Source organism: Sciurus carolinensis, chromosome 6 (assembly GCF_902686445.1).
Source record: "Sciurus carolinensis chromosome 6, mSciCar1.2, whole genome shotgun sequence".
NCBI lineage: Eukaryota > Metazoa > Chordata > Mammalia > Rodentia > Sciuridae > Sciurus > Sciurus carolinensis.
The window spans coordinates 108,175,102-108,192,109 of NC_062218.1; the positions used below are offsets into that span (position 1 = coordinate 108,175,102).

At 54.1% G+C, this 17,008-nt stretch overlaps 1 protein-coding gene across 3 annotated transcripts in view; it reads right to left on the reverse strand.

Moving 5' to 3' along the window:
- Nucleotides 1–16,453, reverse strand: part of Camk2a (calcium/calmodulin dependent protein kinase II alpha) — a 67,490-nt gene extending 51,037 nt beyond the window's left edge. Inside the window, exon 1 of one of the 3 annotated variants that reach the window (XM_047555418.1) lies at nucleotides 16,425–16,453. In XM_047555418.1, coding sequence (XP_047411374.1) covers nucleotides 16,425–16,438 — 14 coding nt within the window. In that variant the 5' untranslated portion in view covers nucleotides 16,439–16,453. Of the gene's footprint in view, nucleotides 1–9,774; nucleotides 9,938–16,424 lie in introns of those variants that run through there. The other 2 variants (XM_047555417.1, XM_047555416.1) reach the window with 2 other exon arrangements.
- Between the last annotated feature and the right edge of the window lie 555 nt (nucleotides 16,454–17,008).

Consider the following 17,008-nt stretch of genomic DNA (forward strand, 5'->3'; position numbering starts at 1 on the left):
GCTGCTCCCCAGGGCTGAGCAGCTGCCCTGGTGTGTGCAGGCAGGGAGGCCCCACCCAGCATCCAGCAGACTGCAGAGAGGGCAGAGCTGTAGAGAATGTGGGACCGTGCTAATGGGCTGTGAAGAGAGGATTCACACTGGGAAATTGCTTTCTGGCTGCCTGGAAGACACAGTGTCCTGGGCGTTGAGGGCTGCCAGCCACAGGGGTCCACCACCTGCTCTGGCCTAGAGTACCCTGAAATGTGAACATGACCGCCAGGTGCAGCAGCAAGGGCACTAGATGGGAAACCAGAAGGCCCATGTCCCTACCCAGCTCAACCACTAGTTTGCTTATCCTGTTGGGTCTCAGTTTCCCTATTTGAAAGAAGAGAATAGGAGCCCCCACCCTACTTCCTCCTGGGCCATTGGGAGTGGACCCTACAACCCGAGAAGTCACTGCCAACTGCCTCTGGGGGAAACCTCTCCACCTTCACCCAGAGCCACTCAGAGCTCCACGGGGGTCTCAGCAGACAGGAACACTTATCCACGGGACTGCACACTCGTGAACTCTTCCTGCACTCTGGGCTCATCCGGGTCTGATTGTTTGGGCTCTTTACAGTCTTCAGAGTCTTCCCTTCATTGGCTGCTTCCTCAGATATCCCCCAATAAAATGAAACAACGAGAACCTTTCTCTCAACCCAGCAGCCCGAGCTGCTTCCTCCCTCCCTTTCTCTTTGCTGCCAAACTTCCAGAACAAATGTCCGACATCCGCCGCCTCCTCTTCCCACCTCCCACACTCCATGAACCCACTGCAATCTGGTTGCCACCCCCAGGGCTCCATGGAAGCTAGGCTCATGCCAGGCTCGCCCACCCAAAGCCTCCCCTCCCCACTGCCCCTGGCAGCACCCCCTTGGCCCTGGTCTGCCCTGCCTCTCCTATACCAGGTAGTGTTCAGCACACTGACCACACTGCTTCCAGGCTTATCTTACATTTTTTCTGGGTCACTATCTCTCCCTGGCATCTCCGTCACCAACAGTGCCTTGCTGCCCCATAGTCCCCCACCCACATTAAAACTCCTTGTTCCCTCTCCACCTGACCTCTTACGACTTCCTGCTCCATCCCCTGTACCAGGGGCCATTAGCTGGGATCTCTGGGGAGGCTCTGGGCATTCATGAATCCACTTAAAATTGTATTAAAATGATTCTGTGTCTGTGCATTGTTCTGGGCAAAGGATGCGTAGTCTTCTGCTTCACAAAGCAGCCCAAATAGGTAAAGCCACAGACATCACTCAGGATTGAAATCTGCATCCACTCCATCTTCAGAATTCTAGTTCCATGCTTTGATCTGCTCATTTCCTTGCCTGGATGCTCCATGGCAGGCTAGTCTCTTCCCCCAAATCTCCCTGACTCTGTTAAGATACATAAGCATCTGGCTTTCTGAGATAGTCCGGGGTGATTTCAGAAGGTTCCTGGCCAGATACAGACAGGCTGGTTGCCTGTGAGAGGGTTAGCACCCAAACCTCTTGGTGGTGACCCAGGTCAACTGATCTGATCACCCAGAGCAGATAGGGTTAGGACATCTGGGGGAAGGCAAGAGTTGGGGCTGGCCACCAGGACAGCATCATGTTGGACCAGAGTAGGGGCCGCATGGCATCAGAGATTGGCATCTCCTGTAGAACCTTCCGTGAGAGTCATTCTTATTCCATAAATGAATAAATCAAGGTGGAGACCTTGAACTCAGGACTCCTGACTCAGAGTTCATTGCTCTTCCAATACGCTATACTCTGGGATCAGAGGCGCCTTAATTGGAGCCCAGTGGGCTATAGGGTAGGCAGATTGAAAGGAGACTTTCAGCACTGTGCACGTAGGAGTAAGGGGGTGTGATTGAGGGAAGGGTGTCCGTCACTTACACGAGAACTGTGGAGGGCTCCTTATCCCCCAACGGTTAAAAAGTCAGGCCCAGTTTCCTTCAGAAACACAGGAAAATTCTGGACAAGGTGAGGTATTCCCCCCTGTACTGGGGATTGAACCCAGGGGGGGCTCTACCACTGAGCTACAGCCCCAGCCCTTTTTATTTTTTTTATTTTGAGACAGGGTCTCACTAAGTTACTCAGGCTGGGCTTGAATTTGTGATCCTCCTGCCTAAGCCTCCTGAGTCACGGGGAAGACAGGCGTGCACCCCTGCAACCAGAAGCTCTGTACCGTAACCAAATCCTGTCCCTTTGGGGGTCTCAGCTCTCCTATCTGTGAGATCAACTGTTGGTAAGTAATGTTTGAGACTTTTCTTTCTTTCTCTTTCTTTCCTTTTTCAGTGGTGGTATACTTTCTTAAAAATAAACAAGCAAAACCCAGCCTGCTGGTTTCCCCAAATGGCAACTAGATCAGAGGAGATGGGCTGGGCTTGGGATGCCCTCCTCCTGACTTCCCCTTCCTCTCCGCAGCTTGTCTCAGCAGCTCTGGGAGCAGAACTCTGCAGCCACAGCTTTATTCAGACGGATAATCTGGGGACCGTTAGTGAAAATGCTCCTCTCCCCTCCTGCCCACCACTGTGGCTGCACCACCCACTCCCAGACTCTAGAAGATGCTGCAGGGACGAGTTGTCCCACACACCCCTCCCGGGGCCCCAACGCCAACCCAGCAGAAGCCTTGTGAGGGACACAGAAGGCCTGGGAACCAGAAGATTCTGTTTGCTGCAGGGAACATTGAACCAACAGAAGTTCCAGCATATTCCTTGTTTTGGCTGTATATGGGTTTTCTTGAACGGGTTACAAAAAGATAAAAAGGAAAAATAGAAAACTAGTCACAGTGCTCAGAGGTAAGGCCAGAGCACAGAGAAGCAGGGCAGATGCCAAGGGGCTGCTTTCTCCCTGGCCCCTGATGGCTGCCTATCCTGCCCGGGCCACGGGGCATGGCCCAGAGGCTTTCAGAGGTCCTGATGTCAGAGAGAGTGGTTCTGAGGGGTGAGAGCCACATGCTGAAATGGAAAGAGGCTGGCACTCCCAGTTCTGCTGTGTCACCAATTTGTGTGGCCACCGGCAGGGCCCTTGCCCTCTCTGGGCTTTAACTCCCCACCTGTGAAACAGTAGAGGTCTCCTTAGTCAAATATTCTGGATGGAACTGAGGCTGTCATGACCCTACACTGCCTCCCTCTTCACTCTTGGAGCGAGGGATGTTGGGGAGGAGGGATCTCAGGGAGGCCTAGGGGTGTGGATATGCATGTGGCAGCTACCTCAGCACAGTCTCCTGAGGCTGCATCCATCTGGGACAGAAGAACAGCTATGGATGTGAGAAAGTTCTTCCTGGTATCAAGATGAAATCCGCCTCCCTTACCGTATTAGGCTGCTGTTCTGCCCTCCGAGGACACCTTGCAGGTATGAGGGGCGGACACAGCCCCCTAAGGGGCTCTTCTCTCTGCTCCTCAGTGCTCTCCCACTTGATTTGGCTTACAGACCATTACCGCCCGGCCTGCTCCCCCTCCTAGACAACAGCAGCCTTTTACTATTCCTCTAGGACCCAGCATCTGGAAGTTGAGGGCATGCTGCACAGCCCAGAGAGGGGTGAGACCCCAGGTCCCCCAGGGGCTGACGGGCTCCACTGAAAGACACATCTTTGCCTGGCTGTGCTCGCTCTCAGGAATGCTCTTTCCTGTCTTCCCCTGGTAAACTTTTTTTGGTACTGGGGATTGAACCCAGGTGCTCTACCACTAAACCACACCCCCAGCCCTTTATATTTTTTTTATTTTGAGACAGGGTCTCACTCAATTACCTAGGCTGGCCTTCAACTTGTGATCCTCCTGACTCAGCCTCTGGACGTCAGTTGGGATGACAGGTGTGCACCACTGTGCCCAACTTGGTTGTCTCTTGTCACCCCCAGATCCCAGATGTTACCTCCTCAGGGGAGTCTTCCCCAAGACCTCCTTCATTCCAACTAGTTGAGGTCTCTTGGAAGCTCATGGGTCCATATTTGCATTCATAGCCCTTATCCAAATGTATTTAAATAATAGTTTCTAAAGTGATTTAATTAATGTTGGCTTTGTAGCAGATCACAAGCCCCCTGAGGGCAGAGACTGCAGGTGGTACATGCTGAGCTCAGCCCAGGGCTAGGAACAGAGGATCTGCTCAGGAAAGACTTGAATAACTTCAAGGATCACAGATATGTCCTGTCTTTTATGTGACCCCAAGATAGCAAGCCCTTAACTTTGTCCAGCACAGTAGGTCCTGCTGGCCTTATAAACCCACCTAACACTGTGACAGACAGCCATGCTCTCAAGGTGGGTCTCAGCAGGTGGGCTGCACAAGGCTCACCTGGACCAGAGGCTTCCTAAAGTGCATGGAGTAGCTCAGAAGGGACAGGTCACTGTCAGTGTGCACACAGGACAGGTGGGCTGTGATAGAGAGGGGTCTGCCCAAAGAGAAGAAAGGAACAGAGAGAGAGAGACCAGAGAGTTGGAGAGAGATAGAGAGGAAGAAGGAACCCAGAACCCAGCCAGCATCATCTCGTTGTCCCTGCACTAGGAGGTGAACTCGTGCTCTGTGTCTTACTGCAGCCAGCGTGTGTGTGCAGCGTGTGTGTCCGTGAGCTTATGTGACGGTGCACGTGTGTGTGCACTAGCCTCCAATGCAGGCACGCCATCCCAAGGGCAGCCCTCTCTCTACATAGAAGACTTGGCCCCAGCCTGCAGGGGGTACTGGCAGCAGTGTCAGCGTGTTCTTGTGGAGGGAGGCAGCAGGCAGGGAGGGAGGCTCGGCAGAGTGTCAGTGTGTCTCAGCCCATGTGGGGGCGGCTGTGTGGGGGTGGAGGGCTGTGGCATGCACCAGAACACGTGCTGCCTGCCACTAGGGTGGCTTGGAGGGATAGCGCAAGGAAAGGCTATCCCCTCCCCTGTCCTCATACTCCCACATTTTAAAATATTAATCAGTTAATTATTTAATATTGAGACAGGGTCTTGCTAAGTTGCTAATGCTGGCCTCCAACTTGTGATCCTCCTGCCTCAGCCTCTGGAGTCACTGAGATTATAGGCGTGCACTACAGTACCCAGCATTCCTTACACCCACTTTTGAGGTCCTGCCTCCCAGTTTCCCATCCTTTGGCTTCTGGTCCCTGCATATCACTGTCCCTTATTTCTGACTTAACCACTGCCTCTCACTGTGACCTTGGACAAATCACTTCCCTTCCCTTTGAATGTGGTCTCTGGTGTATGCAATGAATGGACATTCTCTACAGTCTTCCGGATTCCAATGCTCTGGGGGTCTGCAGTTTCCCATTAATCCTCCACAGAGGGAGGGTGCAGGCGGTAGCACCCCTAATGGAGCATTTCAGGCATCTCCAGAGATTGGAGATCCCCACTTTACAGATGGCAAAGTTGAGGTACACAAAGGATAAATGATGCATGGAGTGGCCTAGTAAATTTAAGGCAGAATCATGACTGAAAATTAAGGCACCACTGAGTTCCCCCCACCCCAAGGCCACTGCCCTTTTTCCCTTGTTTGTGCTCGAGGAGGGATGTCCCTGGTTACAGCTCCTGAGAACCCCTCTCGGCACCCCTCACAGTGCACATGGGTGCTGGAGACCTGGATGCAATGCCCTGGGCCTCCACCTCCTCGCCCCAGTCTGCTCATCTGTGAGATGGATGCATAAGCCCTGCCCAGCTCCCTCAGAGAAGAGCTAATGGATGAGAAGTGCCTTGCCGACCCAGAGTGCTCTGGCTGTGAGAGGCTATTAGAAGCAGAATTAAGGCACGATCCCATCTTTGGGTGGGGTACTGATGTCTAGGTGTCCTCTCTCTCCACTTTGACATTGTCCATCTTCCTAAGAACTCAGCCAGGGAAGGGTGGGGTTGCTAAGAACATTCTACAGGCATCAGAGCTTGAGTCCAAAGGGAACCTAAGCAGCCTGGGCCCTGGCCCCCAGTGAGGGGGGCTGCCTCTGGGCCACACTGCCACTCACCAGTCAGCCCAGCCGAGACTGGTGCACAGTGCAAATCCATGGCATGAGAGGGGCTCGGGCTGAGGAGCCAGCCTCTCCTCCGTCAACCTTGCTGGCCACCCACACCCCCGCAACCCTCCCCCTACCCAGCACTGCCTGAGTCAATTTCAGATCCTTGTTTCTAGAGAGAAACGAGTGGGTTGAGCTCCCTCCCTCCCTCCCTCCCTCCCCACCTCTCTCAAGTAAAATCTCCTTTGGAGGCTCTTCCTGTACAGCCCAGTGATCACACCGACTGCAGGGTGATTCTCTGCCTCTCTCACCTCTGTGGCAGGGGTAGGATCTGAAGCCCAGCAAGTCAAACATTGGAGGAGGCTTCCTCCTTCCTCTTCTGCTTCTTTGGCCCTGACCTCCCCCTCCAGTGCTTCTCTTGTTGCCCCCACCCGCAGCACTCGGGAGGTCCTGGACTTCGGAGAAGGCCAAGGATGCTGGGAGCTCTGGCCCAGCACCCCGTCCCCACCTGCCCCGCTGGAGTCTGTGCTTCTCTTCCAGCCTTCCATGTCTCTCATCCCCGGTGGACGAGGATCAGGGTCAAGGGAGAAGGAAGTCAGCTCATCTCTGGGACCCCTGAAATAGCCTCATGCCAACCCTCTAGGAGACCTGGAATTTAGTTCTGGGCTCTTTTGGGTCAGTGGGTCTGGTAGCATCTAGAAGCTCCAGAAACCCTGGCTCAGGGCCCTGCCTCCAGCCACAGCCCCCAGCAGGCTGCCCATTAGGCTTAAGGGCAGCTCCCCCTCCACCCGTAGCCTGCCCTACCTTGGGATCCTGGAAGGCCTGCAGTGACAAGCCAGGCCTCACTGGGCAGGATACCAGGAAGCCTGGAGCGTACCAGCCCCTTCTCCAGCTGGGCAGCATACGGCCCAGCTGAAGGAGGCCCAAAGGCCACAATGTCCCCTTTTAGAGTCAACTTAGCCCCCTCTGCCAGTCCTCCTGCTAGTGATATGGAGTGGGCTCTGGAAGGGGACTTGGCTTCTGGGTATTGACCACACTCTCCTGGCTGGAAGGGGCAGGGGTCACCAATTGAAGAGTGGGCCCTGCAGGCGCCTTCACTGCTCCCAAAGCCTCCTGCCTGCACAGGAGTGCCTTGGTCAGCCCCTCCCCCACACCGCACAAACTCCAGAGAAAAGGTAAACAGAAGGCCTCGTCCCCCTTCCTCAGCCCTGCCCAACCCCAGAGCACAACAGCCAGGCCAGCAGGGATGTCCTGCTGGTGTCCCTACGTGCACAGGCTGCTGCTCCACACACACCATCTCACTTAATCCTCACAGCGCTTTTTACTCTCCAGAGTGTAGTTGAGGGAAGAAGTGTCACAGATTGCCCAGTGTCACAAGAGCTAAGGGTGGAGTGCTGCCACCCTACCCTGCCCCACTGGATGCTCAGACTGAAGCTGTTGGGCAGAGCAGCTGCCCGCCTCCTCCATGATGTGCCCTGGACTTTGTAACACAGACATGAGAAGGCTGAGGCCTTCTCTCAGCCCTTCTCTCCAGTCCAGGCACCCTCCAACTCGGGCCCAGGCATGGTCTTCCGAGGCCCTGCAAGCTCCCAGCAGTGTGCGCAACATTTTGTAGGTTTGTGCATTTTTCTGGGCAATGTCAATTTAGACTTTCCTCAGATTCCTGGAGGAATATGTGACCTAAAAAAGGTTAAAAGCACTGATGGTTCTGGAAGGAAGAGGTCTGAAATTGATTAGACAAGGCCTGGCCATGACTGCCACCTCAGTTTTCCTGCCAAGGCTCCCTCTCCCCTGAAATTCTGTTCCTGCCCTGGTCCTTCCAAGAGCCCAGGCAGGCAGAGGGCTGATGAGGCTCACAAAGGGTCTCTGTACAAGTCACCTTTGCAAAGCCCGATCTTGAGAGCATCTCCTCTCGGGGCAAAACAGCACTTCTGTTTTTACTTTGAGCACTTGAGTCACATTCCCACCATCACACTATGCTCTGTGACGCAGTCCTGCCACAAGCCAGTCTTGGTCACAATCTTAAAGGCAGCTCCTGGCTAATCAGATAGTTTTTAGATTCCCAGTGGGCATTGGAAACCAGCTGACGAGGGGTCCCAGCTTGAGTTTGGGGGACAGCTCCAGTCCTCCAGAGCAGCCCTAAACAGGTATTCCTGCCCCCACTTCTAGCACAAAGACACACTCAGAAAGGCAGGAAGTCTGCAGGCAAGAGTGAACACATTTGCACAAGAGTGTGTGTCTGCATAACGGAGCTGGCCTGTGTCTCTAGGTGTCAGGGTAGGCTGAGTGCGTGTGTGCACGTACATGTGTGCGTGTGTGCAGGCATCCTGCTTATACACAGCCACAGGCCCACCTCCCACACGTATGCAGACACCAGCATGAGCTCACACACGCCTACAACACCCACACACCCACACGAGCCCATGAGCCCAGGTCTCACGCACACACACACACACACACACACACACATGTGCACACACACACATACAGACGCCTTCCTGTGTGTATCTCACAGAGTGCACATGCAGACCCCATGGGAACACCACTGTGTCCATGCCTCCTGTGTGGTCCTCACACATCCCTAGGCCCCATGCGCATTGCTTACTGATGTGCACCCAGTTCTGACCTGCCACACATGGGCTACACAGTGACGCACGTCCACACTTGACTCCCAAGCAACCCAGCCAACAGCACTCTTGGCATCCTCACACACAAGCACCCTTTCAGGGCACACTTGCATTTTCAAGCTTTACACACTGATCACACACAGAAGTACCTCTTCCTGGTACACAAACATGAATGTTTGCACACCCTTTGGTGCATGCCAGTGTACCCCAGAGTCAGTACTTATACAACACAATTAACTCCCCTCGAAAGTCTTTATACGACAGCACACATCAACCCCCACTCAAAATGCCCGCTGGCCCTTGAACATCCAGACCTCCAGCTGATGCTTCCGAAGCCCCTTTCCTCCACGCTCCTGCTGCCACAGCAGTAACTAACCAGGGCACTAACACTCCTTTGCCCAGGGGGCACACTCCATCTCCAAACTGCACCCCAACCTTTGCTCCATCCCAGGTCCTCCACAAGCCTAGCTGGGGGCATCCAGGGACCTTCCCCGAGACTCCGCAGTCTACTGGGCTCCTACAAGACGCTCCCCTCACTCCTCACCCTCCCACCCTTCTTGGATCCGTCATCAAAGGCATAAAATGAGCTCTGGGCTGGGCAACTTTGCCCAAGGATCCCAGTTCTTCACCCTTCATGTCACAGCCCTGCAGCAGGGGTGTCCCCCCAGCTTGCTGATAGCCCCTCCCCTCTACCCAACACCAGTCCTTCACATGTTAACCCCTCCTGTACCTGCGCCCTCACTTCTGGTAGGATCTGGAAAGGGGACGGTGGGGAGAGGATATGCTTACAGGAAGAAGTTGGCTTCTCTGAACAATGACTGCAGGTGTCTAAAATCAGGAAGGACTACCTGGGAGGTGGTGAACTCTCCACCACTGGAGGTATCCAAGAGAAACTAGAGAAAGGATTCCAGCTGAGTAGGAAAATCCCTTTTAACCCTAAGTTTCTAAGAATCTGTGTGCGCCCAGGTTGTGTATACTTGTGTACGTGTGTGCATGTCTGCACATGCACTGACATACACCAGCAACCTATCACCCTCACACACACACACACTTGGCTGTACCCACAAATGTGCCAATGCCTGACTCTGGGCACCTTGTGCACATGCGAGCACCTCAAAAGCATGCAGCCTGCCTTCCGCTGTGTGCACAAGAGAGCCTGGAGCAATGTTGGCACACGCCCCCAAGCCCGAGACTGACCCCCTGCACCCTCCAGGACTCCCTGAGGTGCAACTCACTTTCCCAGTTCCTCGAAGAGCTGATACTCTTCTGTGAAGCGGGTGCAGGTGATGGTGGCCATCCTGGCACTGGACAGGCAGGCAAGGGTCGGGGCTGGGGCACCAGGACTGGGGCACTGCCGCTCTGCTTCCGGAACTAGGGGCCACTCGCCTGCCTGTGTTGCTGAGTGCGACCGGAGAACCGGCTTGACTGACGAGCCTGGGGCTTCTGAGCAGGGCACTGTGGCTGCTCACAGCCTCGCGAGCCTTCGTCAGCATCCAGGTCCCCATGGCAACCACCTCCGAAACGCCCTGTTCCCGTTGCCCCGGTAACTGCCTCCCCAACACCTGCCTGCCTTCCACTGCAAAACCTGCTCCCGGACGCCCTGGCCCCTACTGCACACAATATCGCAAGCCTGTGTGGGGCTGGGGGCAGGTGGACTCAGCACCCCCAGGGGGGGCACTGAGGGGCATGGAGAAGGAGGAAGAGAACAAACTTAGTCCACAAGTCATGTTCTCTTTCCCACCTCCCCCACCTCCAACTATGAGTCCCTTCTAGCAGACGGGATGGGATTAAGTGGGGCAAAGAGGCAGTTGCCATGGTAACGGCCAGTGGGTGCCACATTCCAGGATGGTCCTTGGGAAAGACAGGATATAGTTACCCTGGCAACTTCATCTTCTCTGGAGAGACAGGTATTGCCCCGTTGCCCTGACAACAGCTGGGTTCTAAGGTTTACAGGGAAATGATGGCTAATTCATTGGGATGTCTCTCTCTGTGGATCTCAGTCTCTATAATTGTCTCTGTGTTCCCCTCTGTGGTTTGGTTTGGTTTTACCTCTGCCTCTGTCCTTCTTATTTTGTTCTTCCTCTCTCTGCTCTTCTGCGACCCTATCACTCTGGTTCTCTAGATTGGGGAAGAAGTGCAGAGGAGACCCCAGGATTATGGAAGGAATAGCTCTGGCTGCCTACTCACCTTGACCTCTCGCCACTGTGACAATGGGTCCCTCCTGAAGCCTCTTCTGCAGCCTCTCCCCCACCTCACATGCCCAGAGGGACAGTGGAGATCTGGTCTCCTGGGGCTCATGTCCCAGTTTCTGCTTGTGCTTCAAGTCAAGGTAAAAAAGGCAAGAGGCAGCTTTGATGAGGTTAGCATGGCCTGGCTTACCAGGGGCTGGGCCAGAGGCCATGGACCTGCCCTGCTCTGAAATTTTCATTCCCAAATTCCATGGGCAACTTTCCTATCAACTTCAGTTCTTCAGAGCATCAGCAATACCTACAACCCAGGGTTTTAAGAAGGAAAGGAACTAGGGTTTAAGACTAAGGATCTGAGTTCAAGTTCCAGCTCTGACATTTATTAACTGTGGAACCCTGAGCAAGTCACTGACCCTCTCCGAGCCTCCAATTCCTTTTCTATAAAATAGGGGAACAAAACTGCCCTTGCAGAGAAAGGCTGTGAAGTTCCAGCAGCTTAAGGGTCATGAAGGCCTTGGGTAAGTATGCAAACGTGAGGTCTTTTATCAGTTTCTAGAAAAGGAAAAGGAAGTATTAAGGGGTACTGTGACACTCTGGCTTGTACTTGGAAACTCCTACTGCACACTCACAAAAAGAGGATCCCTTAGCTCATTTCACAGTCCCCAGGATGAACCCCCATGATGGCATCCCCCAGTGAGCATGGGCAGACAGAAGGACTCAGGGATCCAGAGTCTCTGGGTTCTAGCTCTCAACATCCAGATTGCCTTGCTGTTTCCACCTCGCTTGCTGGATGTATGCATTTTGGTGTTCTCCAATCCCAACATGTCCCTGACTGGCAACCCTAAGTCCAGGGGACCCTGACCACATCAGGTATCTCCCCATTGTGTCCCTCCTCCTGAGATTCAGAGGTGAAGAAGGAAGAAGGGCAAGCTCTCTAATTCAGCCACTTTTCCCAGGAGAGAAAGGGAGGGAGGCAGAGGAGAAGGAGGGGAGCTAGCAGGAGGTGGGGGTAATGGCTTAGCCACTAATTGCACCATTACCACCTTCAGAAAAAGGAAAAACCACTCCGTTTTGTTTCTGCACACAATATGCTTCCCGCTTCTGCCGCCAACGTCGCAATTCAGAGGCAAAGAGGAGAGGCCTGTGCTGGGGACCGCACAGCAGTGGGTAGTAGGCAGGGCACAGAACACCATGGCCAAGCTAGAGGCACGTGTGTCGGGAGGCAGGGAAGGGCTGCGCTGCCACCCTCCTGGTCCAGCCCTTCTAGCCTGTGCCTGGGAGGGAATGCTTCCATACATAGAGGACTGAGGCCACCCCAGCCATTGCTCAGGGGAAAGGACAGGCAGCGTTTTTCAGTGGTTAGTGTGACTATGTGACTTACAGGCTGTGCAACTTTGAATAAGCACCTTAACTTCTCTGTGCCTCAGTTTCTTCACAGGAAAAATTTAGTAAATGATATTTCCTACCTCCATGGCAATTCTATTGACTCAGGGAGATGAACATGGTGGTTAACATAATGTATGTGTTCAATACATGAGGAATTATTATGATTGAAGGACTTAGAAGTCATCCTTTCACATCCCTCCTTGAATCACGGAAGCACACACAACCATCTCCAAATCCCAACACTTTGGGGAGCTGAAGTTTAGCTCACGGTTTGGACATCACCTTGCCTAGGCCTCACATCTGCAACAATTCCTGTAGATTAAGAGGCTGGGGCTAGAAGAAGAGGACACTGGGACCTCAGGCTCATCAGCTGCCAACCAAATGACAACCCTGCTTTGAAAATTAGTAAAACAAAACAAACAGTAAAACAAGAGCTGGGGGTGTAGCTCAGTGATAGAGCACCTGCCTAGCATGCATGAGTCCCTGGGCTCAATCTCCAGTACTGAAAAAAAAAATTAGTAAAACAAAAGGTAAACATGCAAAGAGATTATTCAAGGAAATCTAGCATTCTGGACAAAGGTCCTGCTTGATCTGGGGCTGGCCTGACCACTCTTCTGCTTCTTGTGTTCCCACTGATGAACAGAACACAGGGGGACGTCCCCACATCAGGTCCCAGAGGAGCTCTCAGTAACTCAGGACAATGTGAAGGGGTACAGGTAGTGTAGACAGCCAGCTGCCTCCCTGTCTCTGACCAGAACCACACAAGTGGCCTACGTGCCTGCAGGACACAGTGCCAACCCAGCCCCACTCCACTCCTGGCATGGTTGTCTGCCCTTCCCCACTTCAATATCTACTTTCCACTCTCTTTTCTTCTTTCTCTCTCTTGCCTTTTTCTCCATCCTTCTTTCTCTGTTCTCCCCATCTTCCCCATTCCTTTCCACTTTGGGGCTGGTTTCATCTCTTTCTTTCTGGGTCTTGGTCTCTGTCACTTTCTCTCCTGTGTATGCAGAATGGGGGGATGGGCAGGTCCCAGGCTGCAGGATCCATCCGATGATGATGGAGAAATGTCTGCACAAGAGGGAGAGGCGGGGCTGGGCTGTGGCTCAGTGGCAGAGCGCTTGCCTAGCACGTGTAAGGCACTGGGTTCCAGCCTCAGCACTACATATAAATACATAAAATAAAGGTTCATTGAAAACTAAAAAAAAATTTAAAAAAAAAAAGAGGAAGAGGAGGGAGAAGAGGAAGGGACTCCCTTGGTGAGCCTTTCTTACACACACATATGCATACCCCTCTGAACCTTCCAGAGCTCAGCTCTAGGGGTATGGGCACTGCCTCCGACAGGCACCCCCATACTGAGTGCAACTGCCAATCTGCAGAGGAGGCATGACCGCTAATTCACTGCTTCCTCTGTGCCCAAAAGGCTGGCAGCTGTGCCCGATGGTGGCAGGCAGCGAGGAGCCAGCCATGCCTCTGTGGTGCAGAGAGAAAGAGCAGATGATTGCATTAGGAGGATTGTTCCTGCCAGACTCCCCACTCCCCAGGGCCATGGCAGGCTCAAGAGCCAGCACGTGTGCCCCCATCTGCAACATGTGTGTGGCATTCAAGAGCAGGCCTGTGTGCCATGGGCTGGTGGCCAGCAGTGGGAGCCCTGGAAGTTGCTGAGCATAGCCCCGATGAGCCAGGAGAGGGGTTGGCTGTGAACACAAGCAGTGCCCCACGCTGACAGGAGCAATAAAAGGAGATGAGAGTTGAGTTCCTGGGCAGGCCCTCAGAGTCCCAGTGACACTGTAACAGCCAACTCAAATCCCACCTTCCACAATCCGCCCACGAGCTCACATGCATATGTCCAAGTGTTGTGGGGTCCTACAGGGCCTGAAAACAGAAAACGTGCCATCTGAAGGGTCCCCGTGGGGCCTGTCCCACTAAGGGCAGCAAGTGTGGGGGCAGAATCAGTGGAAAGTGGGCCAGGAGAGAAATGATCATAGCAAGGGTCTGAGTGGAGGGTGATCGGGTTACTTCATTGCAGCAAGTAAAGCCAAGGCCGAGTACAGAAAGAAGTCCAGTGTCGCAGAGCAGCACTGTCCCCCAAAACATCCTGCATATTAGCCCTCTTTGCTGGGAAGAGTGAGGCAGAGAGCCATGAGCCAGTGGCTGCTAAGACAAGGACTGCACAGCATGACCTGCAGTGAGGGGACCCAAGTTCCCATCCTGGGAGAGCTGGTAGCAGAGTTTTTCTTCAGTGGGGAAAGGATGAAGGTAAAATCTTCATTTATTGACTCCAGAGGCCTGAAAAGTAGTTATTCCCACCACAAAGCCAGGCCCTGAGGTAAGCACTTGACACGGTACTGCCCATCCCTGACAGCGCACATTGGCTGGAACAGTGCAATCATGCCCATTTTGCAGAGATGTGGTGCTGTATACTCGCTCAGGGTCGTGCAGCTGGGTTCAAATCCAGTCTGTGTGATGTCAGCACCCCTTCCCTGGGTTATTAGGCTTCCACTAGATAGCACATGTCCCTTACAGATGGGGAACCGAGGCCCAGAAAGGGGAGGCTGTCCTCTCATCATTGCACAAGTCAGAGGTGATGAGGAGAAGTGGGAATTCCTGGCTGCCAGACATTGCTCCTTCCCTTGCTCCCTCTTTCTGGCTGGGGTGATTGCCTGCGTCCCAGGGCAGCCAGTAGGCCCCTAGTGAGAGAAGGAAATGCTGTGAAGGCCCCAGCAAGTGTGGAGTCTCTTCTGGCTCCTGAGGGAATGGTCATCAGAGCCCAGGACTCCACAGGCTTGGATAGGCTGCCATCTGGCACCAACTCCACTAGCTAACAGATCTGCTGCCACCCGGTCCAGCTAAGGGAGAAACTGGGGACCGTAGCAAGCATCTCTGATCAATGACCAAAGAGGCCAAGGATACCTCTGATTGCCTGCCCCCAGCCCCTGCCTGCTACAGAGACTGGGGTGCTACAAGCACCTGCCAACAGTGCTATAAGGAGGTCCAGCAGAAGTGCAGACCCAGGCACACTGGGAAACTCAGGGGGCTACAGGAGGCTGGAGCGGGAGGGCACTAGGCACGTTGATTGCTAGGCAGAGCAGAGGCCACAGCAGGCTATCTCTCATGGCAACCCCTGAGAGAGACCCTCCACCAATTTCAGGCCTGGACCAGGTTGTAGGCTGAAGCTTGGATGGGGTTCCTGGGCTGCTTGCGATTTCTAGGTTGAGTGGGACTCTGAGTTACATGAACCCTGGACTGGGTTGGAGACCTGATGGAGACCTGAGCCCAGCCCCCATCCCCAACTGGTCTCTATGGTTTGGGGTCAAGTTAACTGCAGGGAGTAGGTCTTGGTCCCCGAGGGAGGGCAGAAAGGACCATTGATGGTTCTGCACTTGTGGCCCCAAGAAGGGAAACAGGCTGGAGGCTGTACAAAGCCAACTTAGCGGGCACCAGAGAGTTAGATACAATTCACACAAACCTGCACCTGCAGGAGGCCCCGACTCTGTGCCCCTTTGGAAGGTCTAGCGTGTGCAGTGGAAAAGCAACTGGCAGAGCTGGAGCGTCCTGAATAATGGGCAGACAGGTGACTTCTTCAGAGTTTCCCTGAGCAAGCCCAAATGCTGGGGTCACTGAACTCCAGAGGCCTCTGCAGTCCTGGTCCCTGCCCCACTAGTGGGTCTCAACATCATGGAAGCAGGAAAGGTTTCAGGTGTGGAAATAGTAAGGGGCAAACAGAACCGGGCTGAGAAGAAGGACCCAGGACACAACGGTCACTTTCATCTTGCAGCCCCTGCAGCCGCAGGCCAGAATCCTCACTACTGGGCTCAATCACTGCGGTGGGGATGCAGCTCTGTAACCAACACCCGAACACCCCACGCAGCGCACCCACCCCACCCCACCCCACCCATCCCGCTCATCCACAAGCTGACGAGTCCTAACAGGCCTCCTTTGCCAGCGACAAAAATAACTATTTTCAAAATTCACAGCAGGGCTTTCGCCTACACACTCCGCGCAGACTGGAACCTGAAGGGAGATATGCAGAACGCTGTGTGCGCTGAGAAGCGCCGTGCAGCAGGAAGGCTGCACAACCCCGCGCCCCGCCCCCACACCCGGCCACAGCACCCCCAGACGCGCACACGGGGGCGCCCACAGTGGCCAGGTAGAAAGGGTTCTCAGATCTTCTGCTGTGCACAGGGAGACACAAGCCCAGAGAGGTCCAGGGGTTTGCCTGAGGTCATACAGTGGATGTGCAGCAGAAACCAGATGTTCTGCCCACTGGCCAAGCTGTCCACCATGAACTCTCGCCTGCCCCCATGCACACACACCTGTACACACACATGTGCTCACAGACTGCACTCCATCCCTCGCCTCTGTGTCAGGGCACTTTAATCAAGTTCACGGGCTCCTCCAGGACCTTTCGTTTGGTCAGTCTTCTGCAGCGCTGTGAGGTAGGCTGAGCCAGGGCTAGCATCCCCATCTGCAGATAGGGAAAGCAAGGCCCAGAGGGGAAGGACTGTGCCAACGTCGAAGGAAATATTGGTTTTGGGGCTCTTTTCACAGCTGCTTCTGCCACCGTTGATACTACAGTAGCTAAGGGCCCAGTTAACTTCTCTGGGTGCCTAGGGGCAGGAAGAAGAGCTTTCCACCATGGTTCCCAATGCCACCTGGCCCCAGGACGGGCTTAGGTCACATGAAGACCCAGGAAGGGCATCCTCCCCACCTTATACCTCCACCTCAGCTCTCAGCGGTCCCTTTAGAGACCAGCCAGCTTGCCACACCCCAGTTAAGGTCCAGACTGGAGTTGCCTCCCTGTGGCCCGTCACCCGGGCAGCACCACAGAGACCCAGAGTGAAGGGGAAGACCCTACCACAAGCTTCAAGGTGGCCAGGAAGCCAGGAACTCCACTATG